At 30.7% G+C, this 23,900-nt stretch overlaps 1 protein-coding gene across 4 annotated transcripts; it reads left to right on the forward strand.

Annotated features, from left to right (window-relative positions):
• Positions 1,340–11,618, forward strand: LOC109347857 (protein ROOT HAIR DEFECTIVE 3-like). 4 transcript variants are annotated; one of them, XM_019587952.1, is made up of 24 exons: positions 2,965–3,134; positions 4,090–4,239; positions 4,675–4,741; positions 4,832–4,934; positions 5,405–5,475; positions 5,628–5,691; positions 5,781–5,846; positions 5,960–6,007; positions 6,104–6,166; positions 6,286–6,342; positions 6,595–6,753; positions 6,839–6,907; positions 6,998–7,089; positions 7,537–7,615; positions 7,868–8,033; positions 8,319–8,443; positions 8,828–9,090; positions 9,172–9,268; positions 9,347–9,505; positions 9,811–9,915; positions 10,338–10,432; positions 10,630–10,726; positions 10,954–11,216; positions 11,248–11,618. In XM_019587952.1, the coding sequence occupies exons 1-23, from the start codon at positions 3,131–3,133 to the stop codon at positions 11,179–11,181; spliced, it is 2,427 nt and encodes an 808-aa protein (XP_019443497.1). In that variant the 5' UTR covers positions 2,965–3,130; the 3' UTR covers positions 11,182–11,216; positions 11,248–11,618. The 4 variants fall into 4 exon arrangements, with proteins under 4 accessions (XP_019443499.1, XP_019443497.1, XP_019443498.1 ...); XM_019587953.1 differs by having other exon boundaries at positions 10,954–11,201; positions 11,233–11,618; XM_019587951.1 differs by having other exon boundaries at positions 10,954–11,618.

Raw genomic sequence — 23,900 nt, forward strand, 5'->3', positions numbered from 1 at the left:
GACTAGCAACTTTGATACATAAGAATAAGAAATATGACTTACAAAATCATGTCCCTATGTCTAATGATTCATGCATGCAAGTTGAGTTAAAATGCAACACCTCAAATATGCTAGCTGCCAATGTCTTCGTCTATACTAGCACTTTACCAAAAATTGATCTATGTCTAGTAAATACAACGATAAAATTCAGTTTTATGAACCTTCAAGTACATCTCTATCTCTAGTAACATATACTATTGAATTTGAGAGTTATAAAATCACAATATTAGTTCTATGTCTAGATACCAAAAAGTGAAATGCATGTAATGACAAATAATACAAGTTAATGTCTAGTAAATGCATTATTTAATGAGTAATGTAAGTTTAAAATAATGCAAAAGATACTTAAGCAAATATTCTAAGTTCATGCAAAAAGTTGACCAATACTAAAAGTAAGCAATAAGTAAAGACAAAACTCAAATGAAATCAAACTTCATGAACTAATATTGAATCAAGTGATTACATCAAGTTTATGCTACATTCAACCCCAACTAAAAGGTGCTTAGCTACTCATATCCACATAATATAAGTGTGATAAAAATAAAACATTCATGGTGCGATAAAACCACACACAATCGAGTAATGATTATCACCTATGATGTTTACACTTAGTTTCAATAACTAAGTGCTAAACTCTCTAAAGTTTAGCGTACAAGAAGATTACAATTGGAAGAATGTAAGTAGTGTTTTAAAGAAGTGGTCCATGAGCTTTTAAATACTTGTTTGGTGTTGGCTTCTGTGCTCAACACACCGCCTATGCGCTGAGCATATGATCCAGCTGGTTGGGCGCGACTCTTGGACACACCAGTGTGAAATGTGCAGTGACCGTGGAATTAACGTTAAGCGACTCTTGCATTGTGACAACCACAATGCCATATTCTTGTCAAAAAACTAGGTGTGTCATGTTTGGACCAATCATATTGGTGTGAGATTTCACAAGATCCTGTGTTAGTGGCTTGTGAGCAGATACTATTGTAGGAGATTCATACTTTAGAAAATGCAGCTAATATGTTAATAAAATCGGTTACTGTAAACAAGTTCATATATTTCCTGAGCTTGTTGAACATTCACTAATACTAGATGATGCATCACTCTCAACCCAATGACAGAAAATGGAGATTGATGATATTCACTAAGGTGAAAATATTATGCCATGACTTATATTCCAGTGGACTGAGCCTTTGCTCCAAAAAGCAGCAATATAAGTTATTGGCTTAAGTTGATGTAAATGAGTTGAGGTAGAGTGCTATATATTTAAGTGTTATGTAAAGCTAATGAAGGTGGACATCAATAGCCACAAAGTAGTAGTCTCTTAACGCTCCTAGAGACGTATGCACAATTGGTCGAATCCCGTTACCAAATTCCTTGTGTTTTTGTCTTTTTTCTTTATTCTCTTTTACTATTTGATTCATCGTTTGTTCTCAATAACAAGTTCAATTGATACAATACTTTCTCAATTTGATCATTATTCTAAGAAGAAAAAGATTTTAGGTTGAAATCTTCCATTCCAATGGACTTGATCATCCTTCAAAGCTTCTTTAATCATATAGTTGTTGATGAGACAAATAGATATCTTTTAGACAAATAGATGAACTCTTATTCATTAATCTTTAACTTAGATGACTTCATTTATTTTATACTCTTAGGATAGGTGAACAATATATTGTTGGGGCAAACAAATAAATGTCACATAGATGTCTTCATAGGGATAAATTGAACTCATAAATTCTTCAATGTTGCTCCAAGGTTATCTACTCTTTGATCTACTTCATGTTGAAGAACACACTTCAAATCATCTTTGTTCAAGAGCTTAAGTAGACTTTGCCTTTCTACATGAATCAAAACTGATTTCTACGAAGCCAAAAAGAAGATTTCTAGAATCCTAGAATTGTCTTAGGTTTAAGAATAAGTTTTAAAATCACTTAAAAAAAATAAAAGAATAAATTTTCTAATCCCTCTCAATCCCAAATAGATGGAGAATTCTTAGATTAAATTCACAATAATATATAAAAATGCTTTGAAAATGCATATTATATTGTGTGATTAAGTAATAGATGAATAATGCAATATATTATTGGATCTGTGATTAATTGATTTTTTAGATAAAACATTAAGAATACATTTGTATTACTTTTCAAAATTTTACCTATTTTTGTACATGAAGAAAATAATTACTCTAGTTTAGGATTAACCTCTGGCAGTTGATTTTTTTTACTAACGAAAATCTAAATGAAAATGATATTTTTTAATAAAAAATTATTCAAAATTAAAAATGTAAACAAATTAACAAAGAAAAAGAGTAAATTCAATTTGCCTGCTACTTAATTAATTAATTAATCTACCAGAAACACAATAATTTCTAATAATGTATACTTGCTTTAAGTTACATGTTAGTTTTCTCTTAATTAATAATTACGAGTTTACTCTTAATTAATAATTTGTAATGATGTATGATTGCTTTAAGTTACATGTTAGTTTTCTCTTAATTAATAATTCCGATTTCTTTCTAGTTTGAAGAAAACTTCTCCAAGAAGTGCTACTCCACCATAAAAGTTCTTGACTCAAACAACACTCGGAAAAAAAAGTATAAACCAATAATGTATGAATTTTATATATTGTTACTATATTATTCATCATTTATTTTTAATCATTATTAATTCTTTAATAAAAATAATACAAAAAATGATATAGTAATTATATATGGATCTTTACACTAGCAATGTATAAATCTTACGCTCAAAAATAAAATATTATCTAAAAGTTATTGCCTAATAAATATTTAGTCCAGCTTGTAGATCCAGAAGAAAATTAATTAATTAAAAAGGTAAAAAATTAAAGGAGAAATAAATACAGAAAGAAAAAAAAGGAAAACAATTTATGAAATATAAAAATAATAAATTTCCCAAAAGTGGAAAACATGTTTTGGAAGTAACCATTTGTGTGTTATCAAAAAGGCACAGCCGAAAGTGTTGAAATGCTCTTTTGCTAATATGCGCCTTTGAGTCTTCGATCGCATCTTCATTCAATTTTTCCCTTTTCTCTATTTGGATCCCCATTTTTTCCATTTTCCATTTTCAATTCCACGTTCTTAATGGGTATGCACTCTTCTAAAATTCAATTCCAATTCTAATTTCATTCGCATCGATCTTATTCATCAAATTCTAGCATTTTTAGAAGTATCCGATTCTAATGTTTTTATTCTTAATTCCTATCAAGTTTTGATCTTTTATTTTACTTAGTGTATGGATATTAACGAAAATTGTTAATTACACTTGCTACCGTTTCATTTCCGTCTTTTTTATTTGTAGCTGTTTTTTATTTCTGTTTAATTTTTGTTATTGTTATTATTAATGAAATTGTCAGTTTCAAGTTAATATTTGTTTTGGATTTATGGGAATTTGCATGATGTGATTAATTCTGACATTTTGATCCAAAATTTGTGTTTTATGAAATGGTTGTGTATTATTGGATCCCAGGTTTCTAATTGAAAAATAGGCAGTGATAGAGAGTTGTCCCACTAAATGGTTCTTGCCGGATTGGCTCAGATTAGTAAGAGTCCAAAGTGATTTGTAGATAGTGAGGTGTTCGAGCCGAAAAAATAATTTATTGGATCCGGGACAAGGTTTAGATTTTAGCTGTGTTTTATGATTACTGGGAAAAAATGAGCTTAAGAAGAGAACGACGATCGGAAGTTCGTTTGATGTAATAGTTCATTGGTATGGACTATGGAGATTAGCATATCTTCTCAGTTGTTTCAATGATAGTGTAAGTATTGGGCTTGAATTGATGAATGGAGTCTAGAACCAGCAAACAAGTATAGAGTTTTCTTTTTGTATTGAGAATGAAAAAAAAAATTCATACTTTGGGATCTATGATCAAGTGGAATTTTGTTTTTTCCCTATTCATATTACATCATACAATGCTTCAACCAAACCTAAATTTCAGTTTTTCTTGTTGATTTCAATTTGTGTTAATACTTGAACATTGTTGGAAGTCTAATACGTTCATTGTTTTCCCCCTTAACTAACTTTGACCATCTGCTTTGTCCAGCGAGTAGTGATAGTAGTTGCTCGACTCAGCTTCTTGATGGGGATGGTGTATTCAATGTTGCCGGGATTGAAACTTTTATGAAAGAAGTGAAGTTGGCTGAATGTGGGCTTTCGTATGCTGTAGTTTCTATTATGGGTCCACAAAGTAGCGGTATGCTTTCTTGCATCTAAAATCTTATTGTTTCTTGTTACCTTCACAGGCTAGTTGGATTTCGTCATTGCTTTTAGTTTTACCAGTCCTTGCCCTTAAGAATCTATATGTAATCAAGATATTTTACTCGACACTGAATGCTGGAGGTGATTGTTATCTTAGATTGACAGAAAGGTTAAATAAATCGAAGTTTTTACCTTGTGCTGTTACGAGCATTAGCAATAACTTCTAAGTGACATTTGATACAGATATATGATTTCATTATCTATCTAAAGTGGTGGTTTCTAAAGATAAGTTTAGCCTCTTTTAGGCTTAATTTTTCTTAAAAAAGTTCAAATGACATTTTCATCTGTTCTCTATTTCTTATTCCGTTTAATAGCAATCTATTCTATTGCATTTTTTTATCTAATTCTTTCTTTTCTTTGCCCGGGGCAGGCAAGAGCACACTATTAAATCATTTATTTGGTACCAACTTTCGAGAGATGGATGCTTTTAAGGGAAGGTATGTTCTGGCATCTTGCATGTCCCGTAAATCACATAAACCTTGTCCAACTAGCAGGGTGGTGACCTGATGGTATATGCTTGTTTTCAGGTCTCAAACAACCAAAGGAATCTGGATGGCTAGATGTGCTGGCATCGAGCCTTGTACACTGGTGATGGATTTGGAGGGTACCGATGGAAGAGAACGTGGAGAGGTGTTTTTTTACTCTTCGTTTTTATCCTTTAACTATGATCATGATTTAGGGTCCATTGCCAATATACAAAAATTATTTACATTTTAAATATTGAGAATGTATATATGCTAGTTTCAGTGTGTCTCTAGCCTCTGTGGAACATAAGATGTTTATCATGGAAACATGTGGAGTTCCAACATTTCTATTTTTCTATTTCCTTTTCTTTTTCATCGGCGAATATTAAATGAGAGGTTCAGTTCTCTCTCTTGAATTTAATGTGTTCTAAATTTTTGACAAGAAAAGAATAGCCTCATTATAGTTCTAATCATGTCTTTGCACAATGACGATTAGGGATAATTCATACTTAATTAGGACATTTTATCATTTAAATCTGCAAATTCTGTCATCGGCAAAAATTAGAACATACAATGACAGATGAATAGTTTTTCCTTTGGTTGTCCCTTCGTATACTGAAATTGTCTTTCTCGCAGGACGATACTGCATTCGAAAAGCAGAGTGCTTTATTTGCTCTTGCTGTCTCAGATATAGTGCTAATAAACATGTGAGCCCCCCTCTCTTTAACTCATCTTTAATACGGACTAAATCCGAAAGTTTAATGCCTGCCTAGTTGCTTGTACTTCTTTTAATAATTTTCCAGTTGTTTATTCTTTCTTGGTGCAACTAATTTTTCCTTCATCTGCAATGCTTGTAAAGGTGGTGCCATGACATTGGCCGTGAGCAAGCTGCAAATAAGCCACTTTTGAAAACTGTCTTTCAGGTATCTTTTCTCAGCCTATTGATACAAGCAGTTATCTTAAATCTTGAAACTTGTTATTTATCTAATTACCTCCTCTTTTTTGCTTTCAGGTTATGATGAGATTGTTTAGTCCACGGAAAACAACGATGTTGTTTGTCATACGTGATAAAACAAGGGTGTGTAAGCAAAATACTCTTTATTGGTTTTTTCTAAATGTTTTCCTGTTATTCATTTTTAACGTCTTCATATTTTTATTTGTTATTGATGTCATTAACCTTTCCTTCTATAGACACCACTTGAAAATTTAGAACCTGTTTTGCGAGAAGATATTCAGAAGGTAATGCTGTGCTTTCATCTTCATATGATGTTATCATGGTATTGAATTATTATATAGTTTTGGTCACTTTTGTTGCTTAACTTTTTCTCTTCGCAGATATGGGACTCTGTTCCTAAACCACAGGCTCACATGCAAACCCCACTTAGTGAATTTTTCAATGTAAGTTCATCAGTCCTTTGGCATAATTAATCTTACTGATTTCTCTTCCGTGTAGCAGAATTTAATATTTCTATTGGCAGTTTATCGTAATTGTTTTTCACTTTGAAACAACTGAACAGGTTGAAGTTGTCGCTCTTTCTAGTTATGAAGAAAAGGAAGAACAATTTAAAGAGCAGGTATGAATTGTCCACCATTTCCCTTTGGGTTTACTTGCTAATTGGAATGGGGTTAAATGACAAGTCATCTAGTTGTGTTGTGTGCATCTCCATATCTGCATAAGTGACTGTTTGCGTTGGTTCAATCTGCGTATATACATGGATGTTGTTTTGACTTTCATCATAGGAAAGTTAGATATTTTTGGTTTACTGAATATCTCTCATTCTCTAATTTGAACATGTTTTCTGCTCTTCTGATTTATTTGGATGTAGGTGGCTAGCTTGAGGCAACGATTCCATCATTCCATTGCTCCTGGTGGGCTTGCTGGGGATCGGCGTGGAGTAGTTCCTGCTTCTGGCTTTTCATTTAGTTCTCAGGAGATATGGAGAGTCATCAAGGAGAACAAAGACCTCGATCTTCCTGCTCATAAGGTAATATCTACATGCTGCAATAGTGCTGCTTTTGCTTACATGTATATAGATTTTATTAGCCATTTAAGGTTCAAACTGTTTATAGGTTATGGTTGCTACTGTACGATGTGAAGAAATTGCCCATGAAAAATATGCCGCTTTTGCTGCAAACGAGGTATTAATTTTCCTTTCTGTATAATCCTCCTACATATTTTGACATTCTTAGTTACTAAGGCAATGAAAATTGCTTTCAATTACCCCTTAGGAGTGGTGTCAATTGGAAGAAGCTGTGCAATCTGGTGAAATTACGGGATTTGGGAAAAAGCTCAATTCACTACTTGATGTGTATTTGTCAGAGTGAGTATAGCTCATTTTATACTACTTGTTATATTTGATCTTAGATCTGTTCACTCAAGTAGCAGGATTTCCCCTGTTTTATTGTAAATATGTTTTGATGTCGAAGTTTTACTTAAGTAGGTGCCATGAATGAAGTGGATGATTTTTATTGTTGAAGGCAGTGGAAGAATAACAGGGATATTCATTTTATTAATGGAATTCATAGGAATGGCATGTTTCATTACTTAAACTGTTGAAAATAGGGTCATGGTTTTTTAACCTCACCATTTTGCATGTTAAAGGCCTGTTTCAGTGTTGTGTTGTCATGTAATCTTCAACTAAACTGTAGCTTCAGGTCGAATCTCAAAAAGTTTGCTGTGTGAATGTTGCACGTTGTCGAAACATCATCTAAGGATGAGTTGATGCAGACGGAAGGTTTATTGATCTATTTATTTCCTTTTAATCTAGGTATGACGCTGAAGCGATTTATTTTGATGAAGGTGTTAGATCTGCTAAACAAAAACAACTTCAAGACAAATTGTTGCAAGTAATTCTTCTTAACCTGGCTCTTGTGCAATCGTAGTTGTTTGAACTCTTTATTTTTTCATAAACACGAATGTATTCACTATTGTTGAAAGAGAAACAAAATGATGATTATTGAATAAAAATGATCTTTTAGATTGTGGATTATTGAATGTACTCACCTCCTATTTTAAAAAAGTGAACAAAAAAAGCTTTTGAAGATTTGTGATGATTCCTGCTGTTTATAATGGTACTTAATGCCTTTTCAATTGGCTAGCTTGTTCAACCTGCATTCCAATCTGCACTAGGACATGTAAGGTCTGGAACTTTGGATAAATTCAAGGAGACATTTGAGAAGGCTTTAAAAGGAGGGGAAGGGTTTTCCGAAGCTGCTAATAATTCCATCGGGTCTTGTATGGCTCAATTTGATAAAGCATGTGCAGGTAATAATTTTTTTATTTTTTATGTTAATTAGAGAATAACTAGAAGTTGAATGCCCCAAACATGTAATGAACACTTAGAAAGCGAAAAAGGCATATGGATAAATATCTAGTGGATTGTTTATAATGATTAATTTGGTGTTTAGAGTTTAGACCAGAATTGCTCGTGATTGGTTCATTCCAAAAGTCTTCTGTCCTAGAAGCTAGACTTGGTATTATTTTATAGCAAGTATGACTCCTACTTGCTCAACTGAATTACAACATCAAACTGATATATTATCCTTGCAGATGTTGTTATTGAACAAGCAAACTGGGATGCATCTAAAGTAAGGGAGAAACTGCAGCGTGATATTGATGCACATGTTGCATCTGTACGTGCAGAAAAAATTTCGGAACTTACTTCAACATATGAGGTATTGCATCATTGACCGTTCACATTTTATGAATCTTTAAGTGCTTGCCTTCAAGCTCATTTACGATGTTCCAGTTCCAGATCAGAAATGTTTGTGCCTGAGTATCATTGTTGAAATTCTTAGTGGTAATATGATACAGAACTATGCTAAGTGTCCGCCAGAAATACAGTCATCCAGGGGAAAGGGATAGATTGATATAATGTATGTGGTCAATATTTTGCCTATTAAATAACAGCGAGTCAAAAGTATTAGATCCTTCTCATGCCTTGTGACTGCAATGGTTTCGGTAGTTTTGTGAGATTTTGCTTAGTTGTGCAGCTTGGATGTTTCTATTGCTGAAAAACTAACTTCGAGGGAAGTTTTCTGATAGTAGTATCATTGCAGGAAAAACTGAAAGAATCCTTGTCTGGACCTGTTGAAGCTCTTTTGGATGGAGCTAGTAGTGAAACTTGGCCATCAATAAGGAACCTTCTAAGGCGTGAGACTGAATCAGCTGTTTCGGGGTTCTCTAGTGCACTTTCTGGGTTTGATATGGATGAAGACACTAGACATAAAATGATTTTGAGTATAGAGGATTATGCAAGGGGTGTGGTAGAAGGAAAGGCTAGGGAAGAGGCTGGAAGAGTTCTAATCCGTATGAAAGATAGGTGGGAACCTTGTGCTATATCCAAGTTGACTTTTTACTTTAACTTTTACTTCAAAGACACTTACCTTATATTTGAAAGCAGGTTTACAATGTTGTTTAGCCATGATTCTGATTCAATGCCTCGTGTTTGGACGGGGAAAGAAGATATTCGAGCCATCACCAAGACTGCTCGCTCAGCTGTATGATATGATCATGTATTGTTTTCCGAGTTTTTACTGCATTTTGATACCATTTTAACTAAACATAACTCTTTGCAGTCTTTGAAGTTGCTATCTGTTATGGCTGCAATTCGTTTGGACGATGACGCTGATAGTATTGAGAAAACATTAGTAGTTGCATTGGTTGATTCATCAAACAATGCTGCTAATAGGGGCATCACACTGGTTGACCCGCTAGCTTCTAGCAGCTGGGAACAGGTGCATTTTTGCTGTTGCTCAATTCTATTTGATAAAGTATTGAATTGTTTGCACATTTTGGTAGATAAGTGATCAGGTTGGCATCGATTAATGATCTGGTTTCCCAATAACGGTTATTCTCTAATAGTGTTGATATATGAATTGATTAATATATATTTCAAGCCAGAAAATGGGGCATTATATGTTTTTGGTATCTAATAGTGTTCATATGTGAATTGATTAATATATGTTTATGATTATATGATTAATATATATTTTCTATCTTGGGCACTGACCTGTTTTTTGTGACCAAATTTTCTATGCAGGTTCCATCCTCTAATACATTGATCACACCTGTCCAGTGCAAATCTTTGTGGAGACAATTCAAGACCGAGACAGAGTACAGTGTCTCACAGGCCATTTCTGCACAGGCATGATATTTCACATTTTTATTTAAGATTTGATAGTTTCCACTATGGTTAGGAAAAAGGAAAATCTATTTTGAAAATAATATCAATTTAAATCCCATGACTTTGTTTTGGATATTATCAATTTTAAACTTGTAGCTGAAGTAATATGGTTTAATTGTATAAAAGAAATGAGGCAAAGGCATATGTTTTAACTTTTAATGTTGCCTGTGTTTATTGAGTTGTTGGCAATCATGATCCAAATTATTTGCACTTTTTGTAGCCTTTTTGGGTTTGATCTATGCATAATAATTTGCTATACCTAGTTGGTATAATTAGTTTGTGAACATCACCGATGGATGGATATATAGACATTTGACTTTTGTTCTCGTCAGAAAATGTCTTTACGAATTTTACTTATTCATGTAATATATTTTCATTTTCAGGAGGCCAACAAGCGTAATAACAATTGGTTACCTCCTCCATGGGCAATAGCTGCTTTGGTTATTCTCGGATTTAATGAATTTATGACACTTCTAAGGTGCATTTAACTTCTATTATCTTGCCTTCGATTTCTATTTCAAGAGAATAAGACCCTGATTTCTCTCTCTCGTAAAACGAACACATATTTTATGTGTTGGTCATAAACTATTGAATCGGCATTTTAAGGACATAAGCTCTTCGCTTTTATCATACTATTTAATTGGTCTCACCCAAGTTTGGCATTTTCCGTGGCAGAAATCCCCTGTATTTGGGTGTCATCTTTGTTGGGTATCTTCTCGTTAAAGCCCTGTGGATGCAGCTTGACATTTCGGGTGAATTCCGCAATGGAGCTGTAAGTATAATTTATTGTTCAATCCAAGTATATAATCATATGTTTATTGAGTTTGGTTGTCATATGTAACCATACCTGTAAGTTCAGCTAATGAGTTGCTAGGCATACTCAGTGGCCTTCAACTGTTAAAAGCATAAACCGTTGTTTAGCCGAATTATCTTCATCTTGTGTTCATTGTTCATTTTGATGTAACTATATAGTCCTTATATCTTATATCTTACTTTCAGCTTCCTGGAATCATATCCTTGTCTAGCAAATTTATTCCAACTATCATGAACCTTATCAAAAGACTAGCCGAAGAAGGACAGAACCCTGCAAATAACAATCCTCCAAGAAACCAATCGAAAAATAATCATAACGCTCTTACAGATGGTGCTGCTTCGACTAGTGCTTCATCTAATGTAACTTCATTGGACAATGAAAGGGAATATACTAGCCCATCAAAACATGAGTAGATGAACAGATTCATCTTATTGAAGAGCAAATTCTTCTGTTGGAACATGCTGGGTTTTTGTTTGTCCATAAATTTATGACTTTGTGAGCATTCAACAAATTCAAAGGCATTGGTTTTTTTGTGAAAGTGCCATATACAGGGAGCAATGGTTTATTTCCTAGGTAGCCCCCTTAAAATAGTTATTTTCTCTATTTTAGGTGCTTCAATGAGTTGAAGTTAAGCCTATTTTCTTCAGGATCTTTGATGGTTATGTTTCTTTTTGTGATCAGTTTTGGTTGTATTTATCAGTGTTATGGTTGTATCTTTGTGAAAAATTATTAATCTGAATTATGTATTTATATTAGACTTTAAGATTTGCCACATGCCTTTGATGTTTGCTACTTGTAATGGGAACTGGTTCATGTGTAACATGGTGTTGAAAGGTGTTCGTTTCTATTTCTTAGTTGTTTGGTTTTCTTTAAAAGGTGCTGAAAATGCTACTAAGTTTTGGATCTTTTATTTTGATGAACAATGGTAATAAATGACTATCACGGTTAGTTTGGGAGTTGGACTTTAGAGGGGAAAGAAGGGAAAAAAGGCTTAAAAGCCATAAAATATACTTGTGATATGACTCAAAAGTTTTCCATTTTCCTTTATTCCCCTTCAAAATTTAACTTGTAGACAAACTCTTAGAGTTTGAGATTGTTGTGGATAGCATCATGTATTAAAATAGATTTTTTATTATCTATTCTACTAAAAACTGCTCATGAGAACTCTCATTGATCATTAAAGGATAGTTTGAGAGTCAGATTTTAGAGGGGAAGGGAAAAAGAAAGCGTTGGATTTTGGAGGGGAAATAATGGAAATAAAAGATTTTGAAATCATCTCATTAATATATTTCATGACTTTTAAACCCTTTATTTTCTTTGATCTTTTTTCTTTATCCCAAATTTTTATTAAACATTGCATGTGGGATAAAAAATGACTTAATGTATTATGCTTTCAACTAAAGTTATATGTTTATAGAGAAAAACTTAGATGAAGATATATACTGCACTTTATTTTTTAATTATTATTTTTTTGAAAAAAATAAAAAAGAAACAGGTGAGCTACTTTCTCCTCATTCTCTTCTCCAACCTTTGGATACTATTTCCATGGTCAAAGCTTTAGAACCCTATCTCCACCACAACTTCATACACCACCACCAACATCTACCACAACTTCATCTATCACCATCTTCACATACATGGTTTGTTTTGTTTAGTTTCATTTTCTCACTGCACTGTGGGACATTGTTTTCTCTTAATAATTAAATGTGTTGGAAACATATGAGTTCTAAAGCTTTGACTATGGAGATGGTATTGAGAGGTTGAAGAAGGGAATGAGAAGAGAGTAACTCACTTGTTTTTTATTAGAGGAAAATATGTACATTGTACAAGTTTTTTATACTATCAATGCATTATTTACTATTCATTTTCAATCATCACTGATTCTTAACTAAAATAAATACAAAAGAATGGTGGGCTAACTCGTATGAATTTTTACAATAATTAAAAATGATGTGTTAATAATAATTTATACAAATGAATGATGGATGATGCATTTTTTAATATTTCAAAAAATAATAATAATTAAATTTATTGGCAATATATCATGAGTAAATTACATGTTTTGTTTAACTTAATTGCGTTTATCACATTTTTTGTTTAAAAGATTACACTTATTTCTCGTGCAGGGGTGGTCGGTGCAATGAAATTATAAAAAGCAGGGGTTTTTGTGTAGATGTAAAAAAGTGAGGGGTGATTTGTGTAATTTCACTAAAACTCAGGGGGTGTGAATGTAATTTACTCATGTATCATTGATTGTCTCAAAAAATAAGGTGATATATACGTCTTTATCTAAGTTTTTCTCCTATAAACAATCTTATCTCATCAAGCAATTATTTTACTAGCGGAAATCATTTGTCTGAGATTTGAACCGATGACTTCAAACCTACAAACCAAATAAACTTATTGGCATATTTGTCAAGGTTGCCATATTTTTTAATGTGATTACGTCTCGGATGCATAAGCATAATCGATTTCTTGTAGTGGGCAGTTTTTTCGAGAAAAAGATATATACTAAGGGTATAAAAGTTTTTATATTGTTATTATATCATCCAGAATATATTTTTAATTATTACTTATTAATACAACTAATTCAAACGAATAATAGATAATACATTTATTATGCATGAATCTTTATTGATAAGTAGATATGACATGTTTTCTTAATAGCAAGGGTTGCATATTGGTACCTGCCCCTCTGTTTAATTTTTTTTTAACCTGTAGTATCTTATAGGCTATAGTCATCTATACTATATATAAAGCTAAAATATCTTATAACTATTTAATATGGTGTAGTTTTTTATTGTCTATTTTACCCTTTTAATTAACTATTATTACAATGTTTTTATACATAATAAAAAATATTAATAGGAGTTAGAGAAAGTTATATTCCTAAAAATATTATATTATCAATGTGGTTTTTTAAAAGAATTACAACTCACTTTCATATTTCTTTTATCACAAAAAATATAATACGATTCTCTTAAATATTTAATACTAGGAAATAAGAATGCGGATCGATAGACATGAAGTGTCTGTCGACACACTAGTTATTATAAAGTTAAATGTGTGCATGGTGCTAACTCTTCTTTTTGCTTACTTCTATATGATCATGTGACTTTTTCAACTATTTTTGTTGCAGTGCCAACCAGACTCCATTGACAATGAGGTTTCACTTTACTTTCATTATTTTTCTTCTTGTTTCACAAGGCTTTTTTTAATTTCAAAGTGGATAACCACTTAGTCTTTATAAATTTTTTGCATATACCAATTTCAAAAATAAAAATCTAAATTAGTAGTCAAATATTATGAGTGTAAGTCAAAATAGTTCTTATAAGAGATCATAAAAATAGTATAAAAAACTAATTTGATCCACATTTAATATTTTCAGGAACTATTTTGAGTTTTTCGATTTACCGAGGACAAAATTGGCACATATTCACACAAAAATTTGAAGGATCAAAATAGATATTTAGTTATTTACTCTTATTTTTATATTATTTTCTTCTATTCTCAGCCAGACACTACATCCTTTTCTCCTATTCTTGCCCATGCTTTTCTTGTGCTATAAATGTAGATGTAGTAAAATACTACATAATATAATATTCTTTTATTTTATTTTTTGTTTTCTTACTTTTTAATTATTTGTAAATTTATAATTTTATTATATTGTTAATTGCTATAGCCTTTTTTATTAGACGAGTTTAATTATTTCGATACCGGTTTTTCTTGACTTTTAAATAGTGTTATTTTTATTTACTTAATTTTGAAGAGGAAGCCATTCCTTATCGGGTGAGAATGTCCAGAAGAACCAAAATAGAATGGTTCTACATACTTAAAACTAAGTAGAGATGTCGCCAACTACAAAAATCCCTTCTCTTCGATAATAGTTTAATTTCAACTAATGTATCCAAAGTTTTGGCTTAATTCTTCTTATGATGATCGATTCAAAGAGAGGTTAGTCTAGTTAGAGGTTATATGTAATTTCATGAATGCCTTATTATATAAATAACTAGTGAGTTACTCGTTCATTTGCACGGAATAGTATTTTTTGCTGCATGGTTAAGAATATACATATTACATATGAATTATCTCTCTAAGTATAAGAAAGAACTTAAATTTTCTTATTTTAAAATTGATATATCTTTCAAAATTCAATGTTCCTTATTGTTCAACTTGACAAAGTTTAAATATGTACAATATCATAGTGTGGAAGAACTTAATTTTATTATATTGAAAACCAAAAATTGTAAATGTCTTTAAAATTGATGAGTTAATAGGTCGAAGGTTTAACCCTCATTAGCATTACACATATCAATAGAATCAGAATTGTTGTGTTCTTTTTCATCACCTAATATTATTAAGTTTAAAAATACTAATCAACAACTTTAACTGATTGAATTGGATTATAAATATTTTTACTTGGAATTAAACTCAAAACATACTCATTTATTGATCAATAATTTCAAATAGTTGATTCAAATATTGTCCTTGATTATAAAAACTTTTCATTTTTAGTGATCTTATAGATTTGGATTAGTACTTTGAATTATGACATCTAGTGGATTATCAAATGTATATGTCATTAGATAGAGAATGACGTAGTTCTGAGAATTGTAAAGAAAAATAAATAATATAACTCTAATTAATATAGACCAATGTTTTTCTATTTTTTTGTTAAGCGATTATGTACAATTACTAATAGTTTATTATAATATTTTAAAATTGTAACATTGTCTTGATTATATGTTTTTATCCGTACAACTTTTACACAAGAATATTTTAATGATCGAAAGGAATGATAGATGATACATAAAATAATTAAATGATATTAATTAAGAACACTTTAAAATCTATTTAAATGTGTAATTACTACATATTCCATTTACTATATTTAAAATATCTTTTCAAAGTTTTATAACAACTTTAATATATAATTTTAAAGTAAAAACTAAATCATCATAATTAATGTTAATAATTCCTTAATTATAGGAAAAGAAGCATTTGTGAACTGTCAAATTTTCTTTTTAATTAGTATTAAAAATTATAAATTTTATGAAATAAATTAAATATCATCAAATTTCCTTATTAATTGTAATATCATAGTTCATTATATTAATAATACAATTGGATTCATGATATTAATGCATTTTAACGATATTAAATGGGAACATTATAAGATCTGTTTAAATAATTTGTATTAAACATTGTTATTTTTATGAAATAAACTATGCATCATTTTTTAGCCAGACAAGATAACAACAAATTTCCTTATTAATTATAATATAATAGCTCAATCTTTCTAATAACAATAAGATTAGATTTCTACTATTTAAGTTCTAGACAATGATTAAATAATATTAATTGAGAATGTTTTAAGATCTATTTAAATGCATAGTTACTATATATTTTATTTACTATTTTAAAATATTTTTTCAAAGTTTCATAACAACTTTAAAATATAATTTTTAAATAGAAACAAAATCATCATTTTTTATCGGCAATGGTTAGGATGTTGGTATTTTTGTGGGAGATACTCGAACCCTCAATCTCCTTCACTCCAACTCTAACCATCAAACTACCTTATAACTCATTTTTTTATTTTTTTTTAAATTTTCTATGGGTGAGGCTTGAACCCACAATATCCTTCATAAAATTTCTTAAACTTTTTCACCTTAATCATCGTACCACCTTATGACTCACAGTCATCGTTATATATTTGTCAATATTCATCAATTACATTATATATTTCATAATTGTTATAAAAATTCCTTATATATATTCTATAATTGTTCTAATAATTTACTGTTATAGTTTTTAATCTTCTTAATCTACTATCATTATTATTTTGTTTATGTTACATTTCATATGTTACTATTATAATATAGAAATTGTAATAATTATAAATTCCTTAATTAGATTATATATTCTATAATTGTTACGAAAATTCATTATATATTCCACAATTTAGTTGTTCTTTATGATATATCTTGGTTTATGTTGTTAATTGATTCTTTCGATTTTGTAATTGATCCGCAAATTTATATTCTATTTTTATAACTGATACAAAAAATTCCAACTATTCTATTTCTTGATGAATTTTGAATCATATATTATAATTCTACCAATTTATTTACATACTGAGAGTGACTTAAAATTTGGAAATCATAAATAATTTAAACAAAACATATTTCCTATTGTTACTATTATAATATTACAATTGTAAAATATAATTGTAAATTCTTTATATACTCCTTAATTACATTATATATTTCATAATTGTTACGAAAATCCTTATATATTCCTTAACTTAGTTGTTCTTTATGATAGGTCTTAGTTTATGTTGTTAATTGATTCTTTCCATTTTATAATTGATGCGCAAATTTATATACTATTTCTATAACTAATACAAAAAATTCCAACTATTATATTTCTTCATGAGTTTTAAATCTTATGTTATAATTCTACCAATTTATATCCATAATGAACATTGCTTAAAATTTGGAAATCATAAATAATTTTAAAAAAATATAAATCAAATCAATTGGTTATCACAATCAAAATTCATTAGATATATTTCTGAAAATTTATCTCCATAATGAGGAATGCCTAAAATTTAGAAACCATAAATAATTTAAATAAAATATAAATCAAATAAAAATAAAGACATTATTCTTCTTCATATAAGGGAATGCCAAAAATCCAGAAGATTGTTGGGAGAGAAAGATTGTTGGAAGAGAAAGATAAAGTCATGTACCTCAATAACAATTCAAATGTAATTTAAGGTGTAGTCATAAAAAATACAATAATTATTTATTAAATATTACTATAATCAAGAAATAACAAATATAGTATGGAAAAGTACACATGATTACCATTAGGGATGGCAATAAAAACCGAACTCGTGGGTACCCGCCCGAACCGAACCCGAATTTAACGGGGAAACCCGATGTGATTGGGTTCGGGTTCGGGTTTTACCCGGGTTTAAATTTCGGGTTCGGGTTCGGGTTTGGTATAGCAAAGACCCTAACCCGAACCCACCCCGAAGTAAGGTAATTCAATTTAAAATTGAAATTTCTATCATTTGCCAATTGTTTTTAATTTCTAAATGTTACTTTATATACTATTGGATCTTCAAACATAAAAGAAATGAAATAATACAAGAGAAAATAGAAATGTTAGAGTAAAATTACACGAAAATAATATCATATTTTCCTTAATACTTTATCATTTTCGGGTTTTTTTCGGGTTCGGGTTATCCGAAACCCGATGGGTTCGGGTTACCCGAAACCCGATGGGTTCGGGGATGGTATTTTTATTTTCAACCCCGTTGAGTTTGGGTTCGGGTTTGGGTTCGGGTTTTGAATTTCGGGTTCGGGTTTGGGTATGTGCAAACCCGACCCCGACCCGCCCCATTGCCATTCCTAATTACCATGAAACCATTTAGGAGGGAAAACATGAAGGAGAAGATGACATGTGGCAAATGATAAGGTGATAGGAGTTTTTTTGTTATATAGGTAATAGATAGGGAAGACTTCTTCCAAGCTTTCAAGTGAGTTCAATTAGTTGAGGAGAATGCTCTAAGTAACCTCTCCTACAAGTCGTGTGAATACCCAATTTTGTCCGATCTATTTTCAAAAATATGTAAAATATAAAGGTTTCAAAAACAAAAAATAGTTAAAAATATTTTTCTTTAAATGTCTCGGAACTAATTTCTTCTCTCTTCACTTTTCAGTTCTTGACCATAATTATAACACATATGATGATCAACAATTTCAATTTTAAATAAACATTCAACTTTAATGACCAATTTATAATAAATAAATAAATAAAAACGTTACAAAATGTGTTTCGTTGGGAAGTTGTAAATTAAAAGAACCAAAAAGGCATGATGGAGATTAAAAAAAAGAGCATTATCGAAGAATAGAGCTTATAGAGGTGAATCTTCTTAGTAATAGGTGGGGCAACTGCCCCCCTAAAATTTTTTTTCTTCAAATTTTTAATTTTTTTAGTTACATCCAAATAATGTCTTGAAAATACTTATTGGATATTCTATTTTTCTTCAATTTGTAACTTCGTAAATATCTACAATATAATTTGTTTGGTCCTTCTAAAATTTATAGATAATAAATCAAGTTCTCTTACATGTGTAAATGTCGGTATTACTTATAATACTATAATTTCATTTGAGTTTGAAATGATCTTATACTTATAAAATAGATTATGATGATCATAGATTGTCTTTGTCAAACTTTGAAGCAAAAGTCCTAAGATCGTAAGGATTTTTATAAATCATTTAGTATTGATAATTTATGTATTTTTGTCCAAAAATTCTACCCTATGAATTTCAATGAGCAATATAATATTTCAATATTTTATTGTTGATATTATTAGTCTTCATACTTAAAAAATTTCGATCATCCCTTAATTAAGTTCAATTTTGACAATATAGAGAAAGTAAATGCATATTATTTACTTAATTGAGGTATTCGTTCTATCTTAACAATTGTGGTTTAGACCACAAGGCATTGGTCTAATAGTATAAGGCCCCATTAGATCCCAAAAGCTGATGATTTGATTCTTGGGAGCAACATTTTTTGGAAGGGGCCACCACGAACTCTAAAAGGGATTAGTTCCTTGCCCAAAAAGATGAATGTATACCCTTGGTAGTACCAAAAAACTATTATGGTTCAACTACTCCAAAATTTTCAGCAACAAAGGCAAACAAACAAAATTAAACAGTAAGCTAGAAGATGAGTTTCTTGCGGAAAATATCATATATAATTTATATTGGAAAGAAAATAAATAATTTTTTATCTCTAATTCAATTGTCGATGACTTTAAAACATTTTTAATGAATGTACATTTTTCATTAACGTGATTATTGTTATTTAGAATTAATATGTTATTTTAAAATTTTGAAACAATTATATATATATATATATTATTTTTTATTCATTTAATCTTAATTATAAATCATAATTAAATATTATTGCTCCTCCTAAACTTTTTATCAAGATCCACCATACATTTTCATAACATTGCAGAGCTTAAAAAACACACCCTTTTTTTTTGTACACAAAAGAATGGCTAAACTTAGTTTCTAGTGAGATATTAACAATTCATTTTCCATTAATTTTTTGCCATATTTATTAAGAAAATGAAAGAGAAACCATCATCATTCTTTGGTTTTGAAACGGTTCAGTATATTGAAACCTATATTCACTCAACATTTATTTTCCCCATTTGGTTTTCTCCTAAATAAAAAAAAACCATCAACCGAAGCTCCTTCACCCTCATAATCTAATTGCCTCAGCCTCATCAATTGTAGGCCTTTCTAATAGGTAAGATTTAAAAAAAAAGCCTGCCTAATAGACTTTAACATCAAAGAAATGAAGGATATGGTCGTATATGTTTTGGTGAAGGTTTTCAACCGATTGATATCTTTGACTTAACTTCTAGCATATGCTTGTGTTTGTTGTGTGAGGTGTTTGGCTTCCTGTGATCCACTATTACAGAAGTCACTTGATTTTTCAATCATGCAGAGCTAAGGTGAAAGGGGAACTTCTATGAGCCTCACAGCAAGTGACAGATATACCCAAATCACCAAGTTATTTTAATAAAATAATAAGAGAACAATTTTTGGCTAGAGTCTTGTATTTTGACTACAAGAGAGTGTTGAGTCCCACAAGACTATGTAACTCACCTAAAATGGATGAATATGTGATACGGTACACAATTACTGTTACTCGATAAACAAATCGATTATACAAATTCACACATTGTTTAATCGATTAACACCAGCTATAATCGATTAACTCGTTCTGCAGATAATCGATTAACTCGTTCTGCAGATAATCAATTAACTAAACAACTTAATCGATTATTAAATTCTTGATATATGAAAACTTGTTTTCTTTGAACTTCAAGATTACCAAGATTCAACTAAACTTATATGCACTCTTCTAGATGATTAAGAACATAAATGAACAAAACAGAATATGCAATTAACTTAGAATGATATGCATGTCAAGTTAAGTAAATCATGTAATACACAAATGTAAAGAGTTGAGAAGAATGTGGCACAACTTTTATCCTGGTTTGTTTGTGGGTTCACTTGCAAAATACATCCATGTCTCCCCTTCTGATATTGAGAGATTTTTCTTCACTATGGAAATTTTATATTCTTCTACAAACACACTTCCAATACAAGACAATATGCTCCTTTCTCGGAACCGATGAACCTCTCACTTCGGTTTGACTACTAAGCTCGCCTACTTGGATACTAACACCCTTCGCAACTCTAGCCCCAACCTCTGTTTCACTCGAAGCAAGACCTTTTGCTCTCATGAAGACACTTACCTAACTGCAGCTAGGGTTTTCTCAAACCAATTCTCTTTCAATGGTGATGCTAAACAACCAAGAGAATATGTTGTTTCATTCTCTAAAATATTTCAAGTTATTTATGCACCTCAATGTGCAGAATAATCACTCTTCTAGAATCTAAGAACCCCTCTACAAATCTCACAATCAGAATAAAGAAAACGTGAGATGAAAGGTTTCTTTTTACAAAAGATTTTACAATGAAGCTCTTTGGAGATCTTTCTAAACATTTACTCTTTTCTCTTTCTCAAAAGAACATTTTGAAAATATCTCTAAAGATATAAAAGAGAAAAAGCTATGATTTTCAGAACAATGTGAAAAATCTGTTTTTCGTGTATGTGTTCCGACTCTATGAAAATATATTCATATATGTTATTTTGAAGCAATATGAAAACTTGGGTTTATATACAATTCTATTTTCAGCTGCAGTTAATCGATAATACCAGAAACTAGAAATTGTAACAACCCTTAATCGATTAAACTCATACTTAATCGATTAACGAATTCCCAAGAATTCAATGCTTAACCGATTAAAATATCTCTTAATTGATTATTAGTTTTACAAAATGATATTTCAATGTTACATGAACCTCCTACATGATTTGTAAAAGTATGATGCATGACTTTGAATGATGTATGATTTAAAACTCTTTTTAAATGCATCCAAGCATCATATGATCATATATGTATGTATGTGCATGTAAATCATGTATGTATACATATAAGTCTCATTTTAGTTACGATTGATTTTAGCTTATGATACTTCCATTAGGGTTCATCCTAGTCTTTCCAAGCAAACATCTTAAGACCTAATAAAAATATAAAACACTTAGCCTCTAGATCTTCTTGAATGCTTTATCTTGTGTGAATCTTGAGTCTTGACTTTGTTGTTTGTTGATTCGTTCATCCCTTCAAGCTTGTCCTTGATATATAATCTGCGTTGTCGATCATTGTCTTTATCAACTTCTGTCTTTCATTAACCTTTGTCTTCATCAAAATCTATATGATGCATGCTTGCATACACAGTCTACTCATTCATGCATCCTTGCATCTTCAATCTCCCCATTTTTTATGATGACAAACACTTGTTGGATCTGACAACTTTATGTTGGATCTGCTTGATGATAATCAACTATGTTTTGCAATTTCCTTATTATAAGTTGATACATAATTCTCCCTCTTGCTCCCCCTCAATTTGAGCATCGGGTGATTTATCATTTTCTTGCGAAAGCCTCAACTTTCCTTCTATTTCAACTCGTGCAAAACATACACAATAACTTTTCTCCCCTTTTTGGCATAATAAAAAAGCAATGTGATATAGAAAGCTTATTTTCAAATGAAAGGAAAACAATGCAATTTCTACTGTAGCTAATCGATTATAATCCTACTTAAACGATTATGTATAATTCACTTTTGCACAAAATTGTGTTTTATTTAATAGTTAATTGATTATTATCTGCTCATAATCGATTAACACTACCGATATTATAGAATACAATGCAGATTACATGCTGTTTACAGAATGTTATGTAACTTGATATCCACTAGGTTTTATACACTTATATTATACAGATTATACACAATAAGATCAATTCAACAGATTTAAAACAACTATGCATTCATTCATTCATTGATCAAACGATTACAAGAGTAAGATAGCAAGTACATAATTCAAGTTAAAGCACAAAATACAATTATAGCATGTCATGTGTGTACAATTTAAATTCAAAGCACAAAACAAACTAACAAGTTTGAAATTACAACCCAACGACCAAAACGACATAGACCATAACTCCTAAAACACAACCTTAATAGGACACACTAGACGCCCTAAGCTAGACAAAATAGGAGGTGGTTACGGAAAGCCACTGAAGGTTCTGAATAGAAAGTGAAGCTGCTCAAAACGATTTTGGTTATCTTCTTCTTGTCTATGAAGCTCCGCCATGAGCCTATCCTCTATGGATTGCATTCTCGAATCAATTTGTTTTTTTCAAGCGTTGTTCTAGGGCATCCAGATGAGCCAAACCAAATGAAGGTCCATGAGACATATTAGAAGCCTTGTCTTTTTGTTGCTCTTGGTTTTGCTCACCATCTTCTTCCTCATTAGGTATATCCAAATTTACAGTAGTCCTATGGTGCTCTTGATACATCAATTCATCTCTATAGTTGTAAATGCTCATCTTGTAAATGAGATTCTCATGGACCATATGATCTCTGAGATTCACATCAATTATCTACATACCAGATGTGTTGATCCCAATATGATCAATGACATGGGAGATAGATATCTCATATGCTAGTAGTCTTGAGGAAGACAATGCAAAGCCATACATAACCTTCAAAATCTCATCAGGCCAGCTTATCAGAAGTGAAAGAGCTATGATTTTTCAGAACAATGTGAAAAATCTGTTTTTCGTGTATGTGTTCTGACTCTATGAAAATATATTCATATATGTTATTTTGAAGCAATATGAAAAACTTGGGTTTATATACAATTCTGTTTTCAGCTGCAATTAATCGATTATCACTAAATTTAATCGATTAATGAATCTTCAAAATACCAGAAACCAGAAATCGTAACAACTCTTAATCGATTAAACCCATACTTAATCGATTAACGTATTCCCAATAATTGAATGCTTAATCGATTAAAATATCTCTTAATCGATTATTAGTTTTACAAAAAGATATTTCAATGTTATATGGACCTCCTACATGATTTGTAAAAGTATGATGCATGACTCTGAATGAT

The sequence above is a fragment of the Lupinus angustifolius genome, chromosome LG05 (assembly GCF_001865875.1).
Source record: "Lupinus angustifolius cultivar Tanjil chromosome LG05, LupAngTanjil_v1.0, whole genome shotgun sequence".
Taxonomy (NCBI): domain Eukaryota; kingdom Viridiplantae; phylum Streptophyta; class Magnoliopsida; order Fabales; family Fabaceae; genus Lupinus; species Lupinus angustifolius.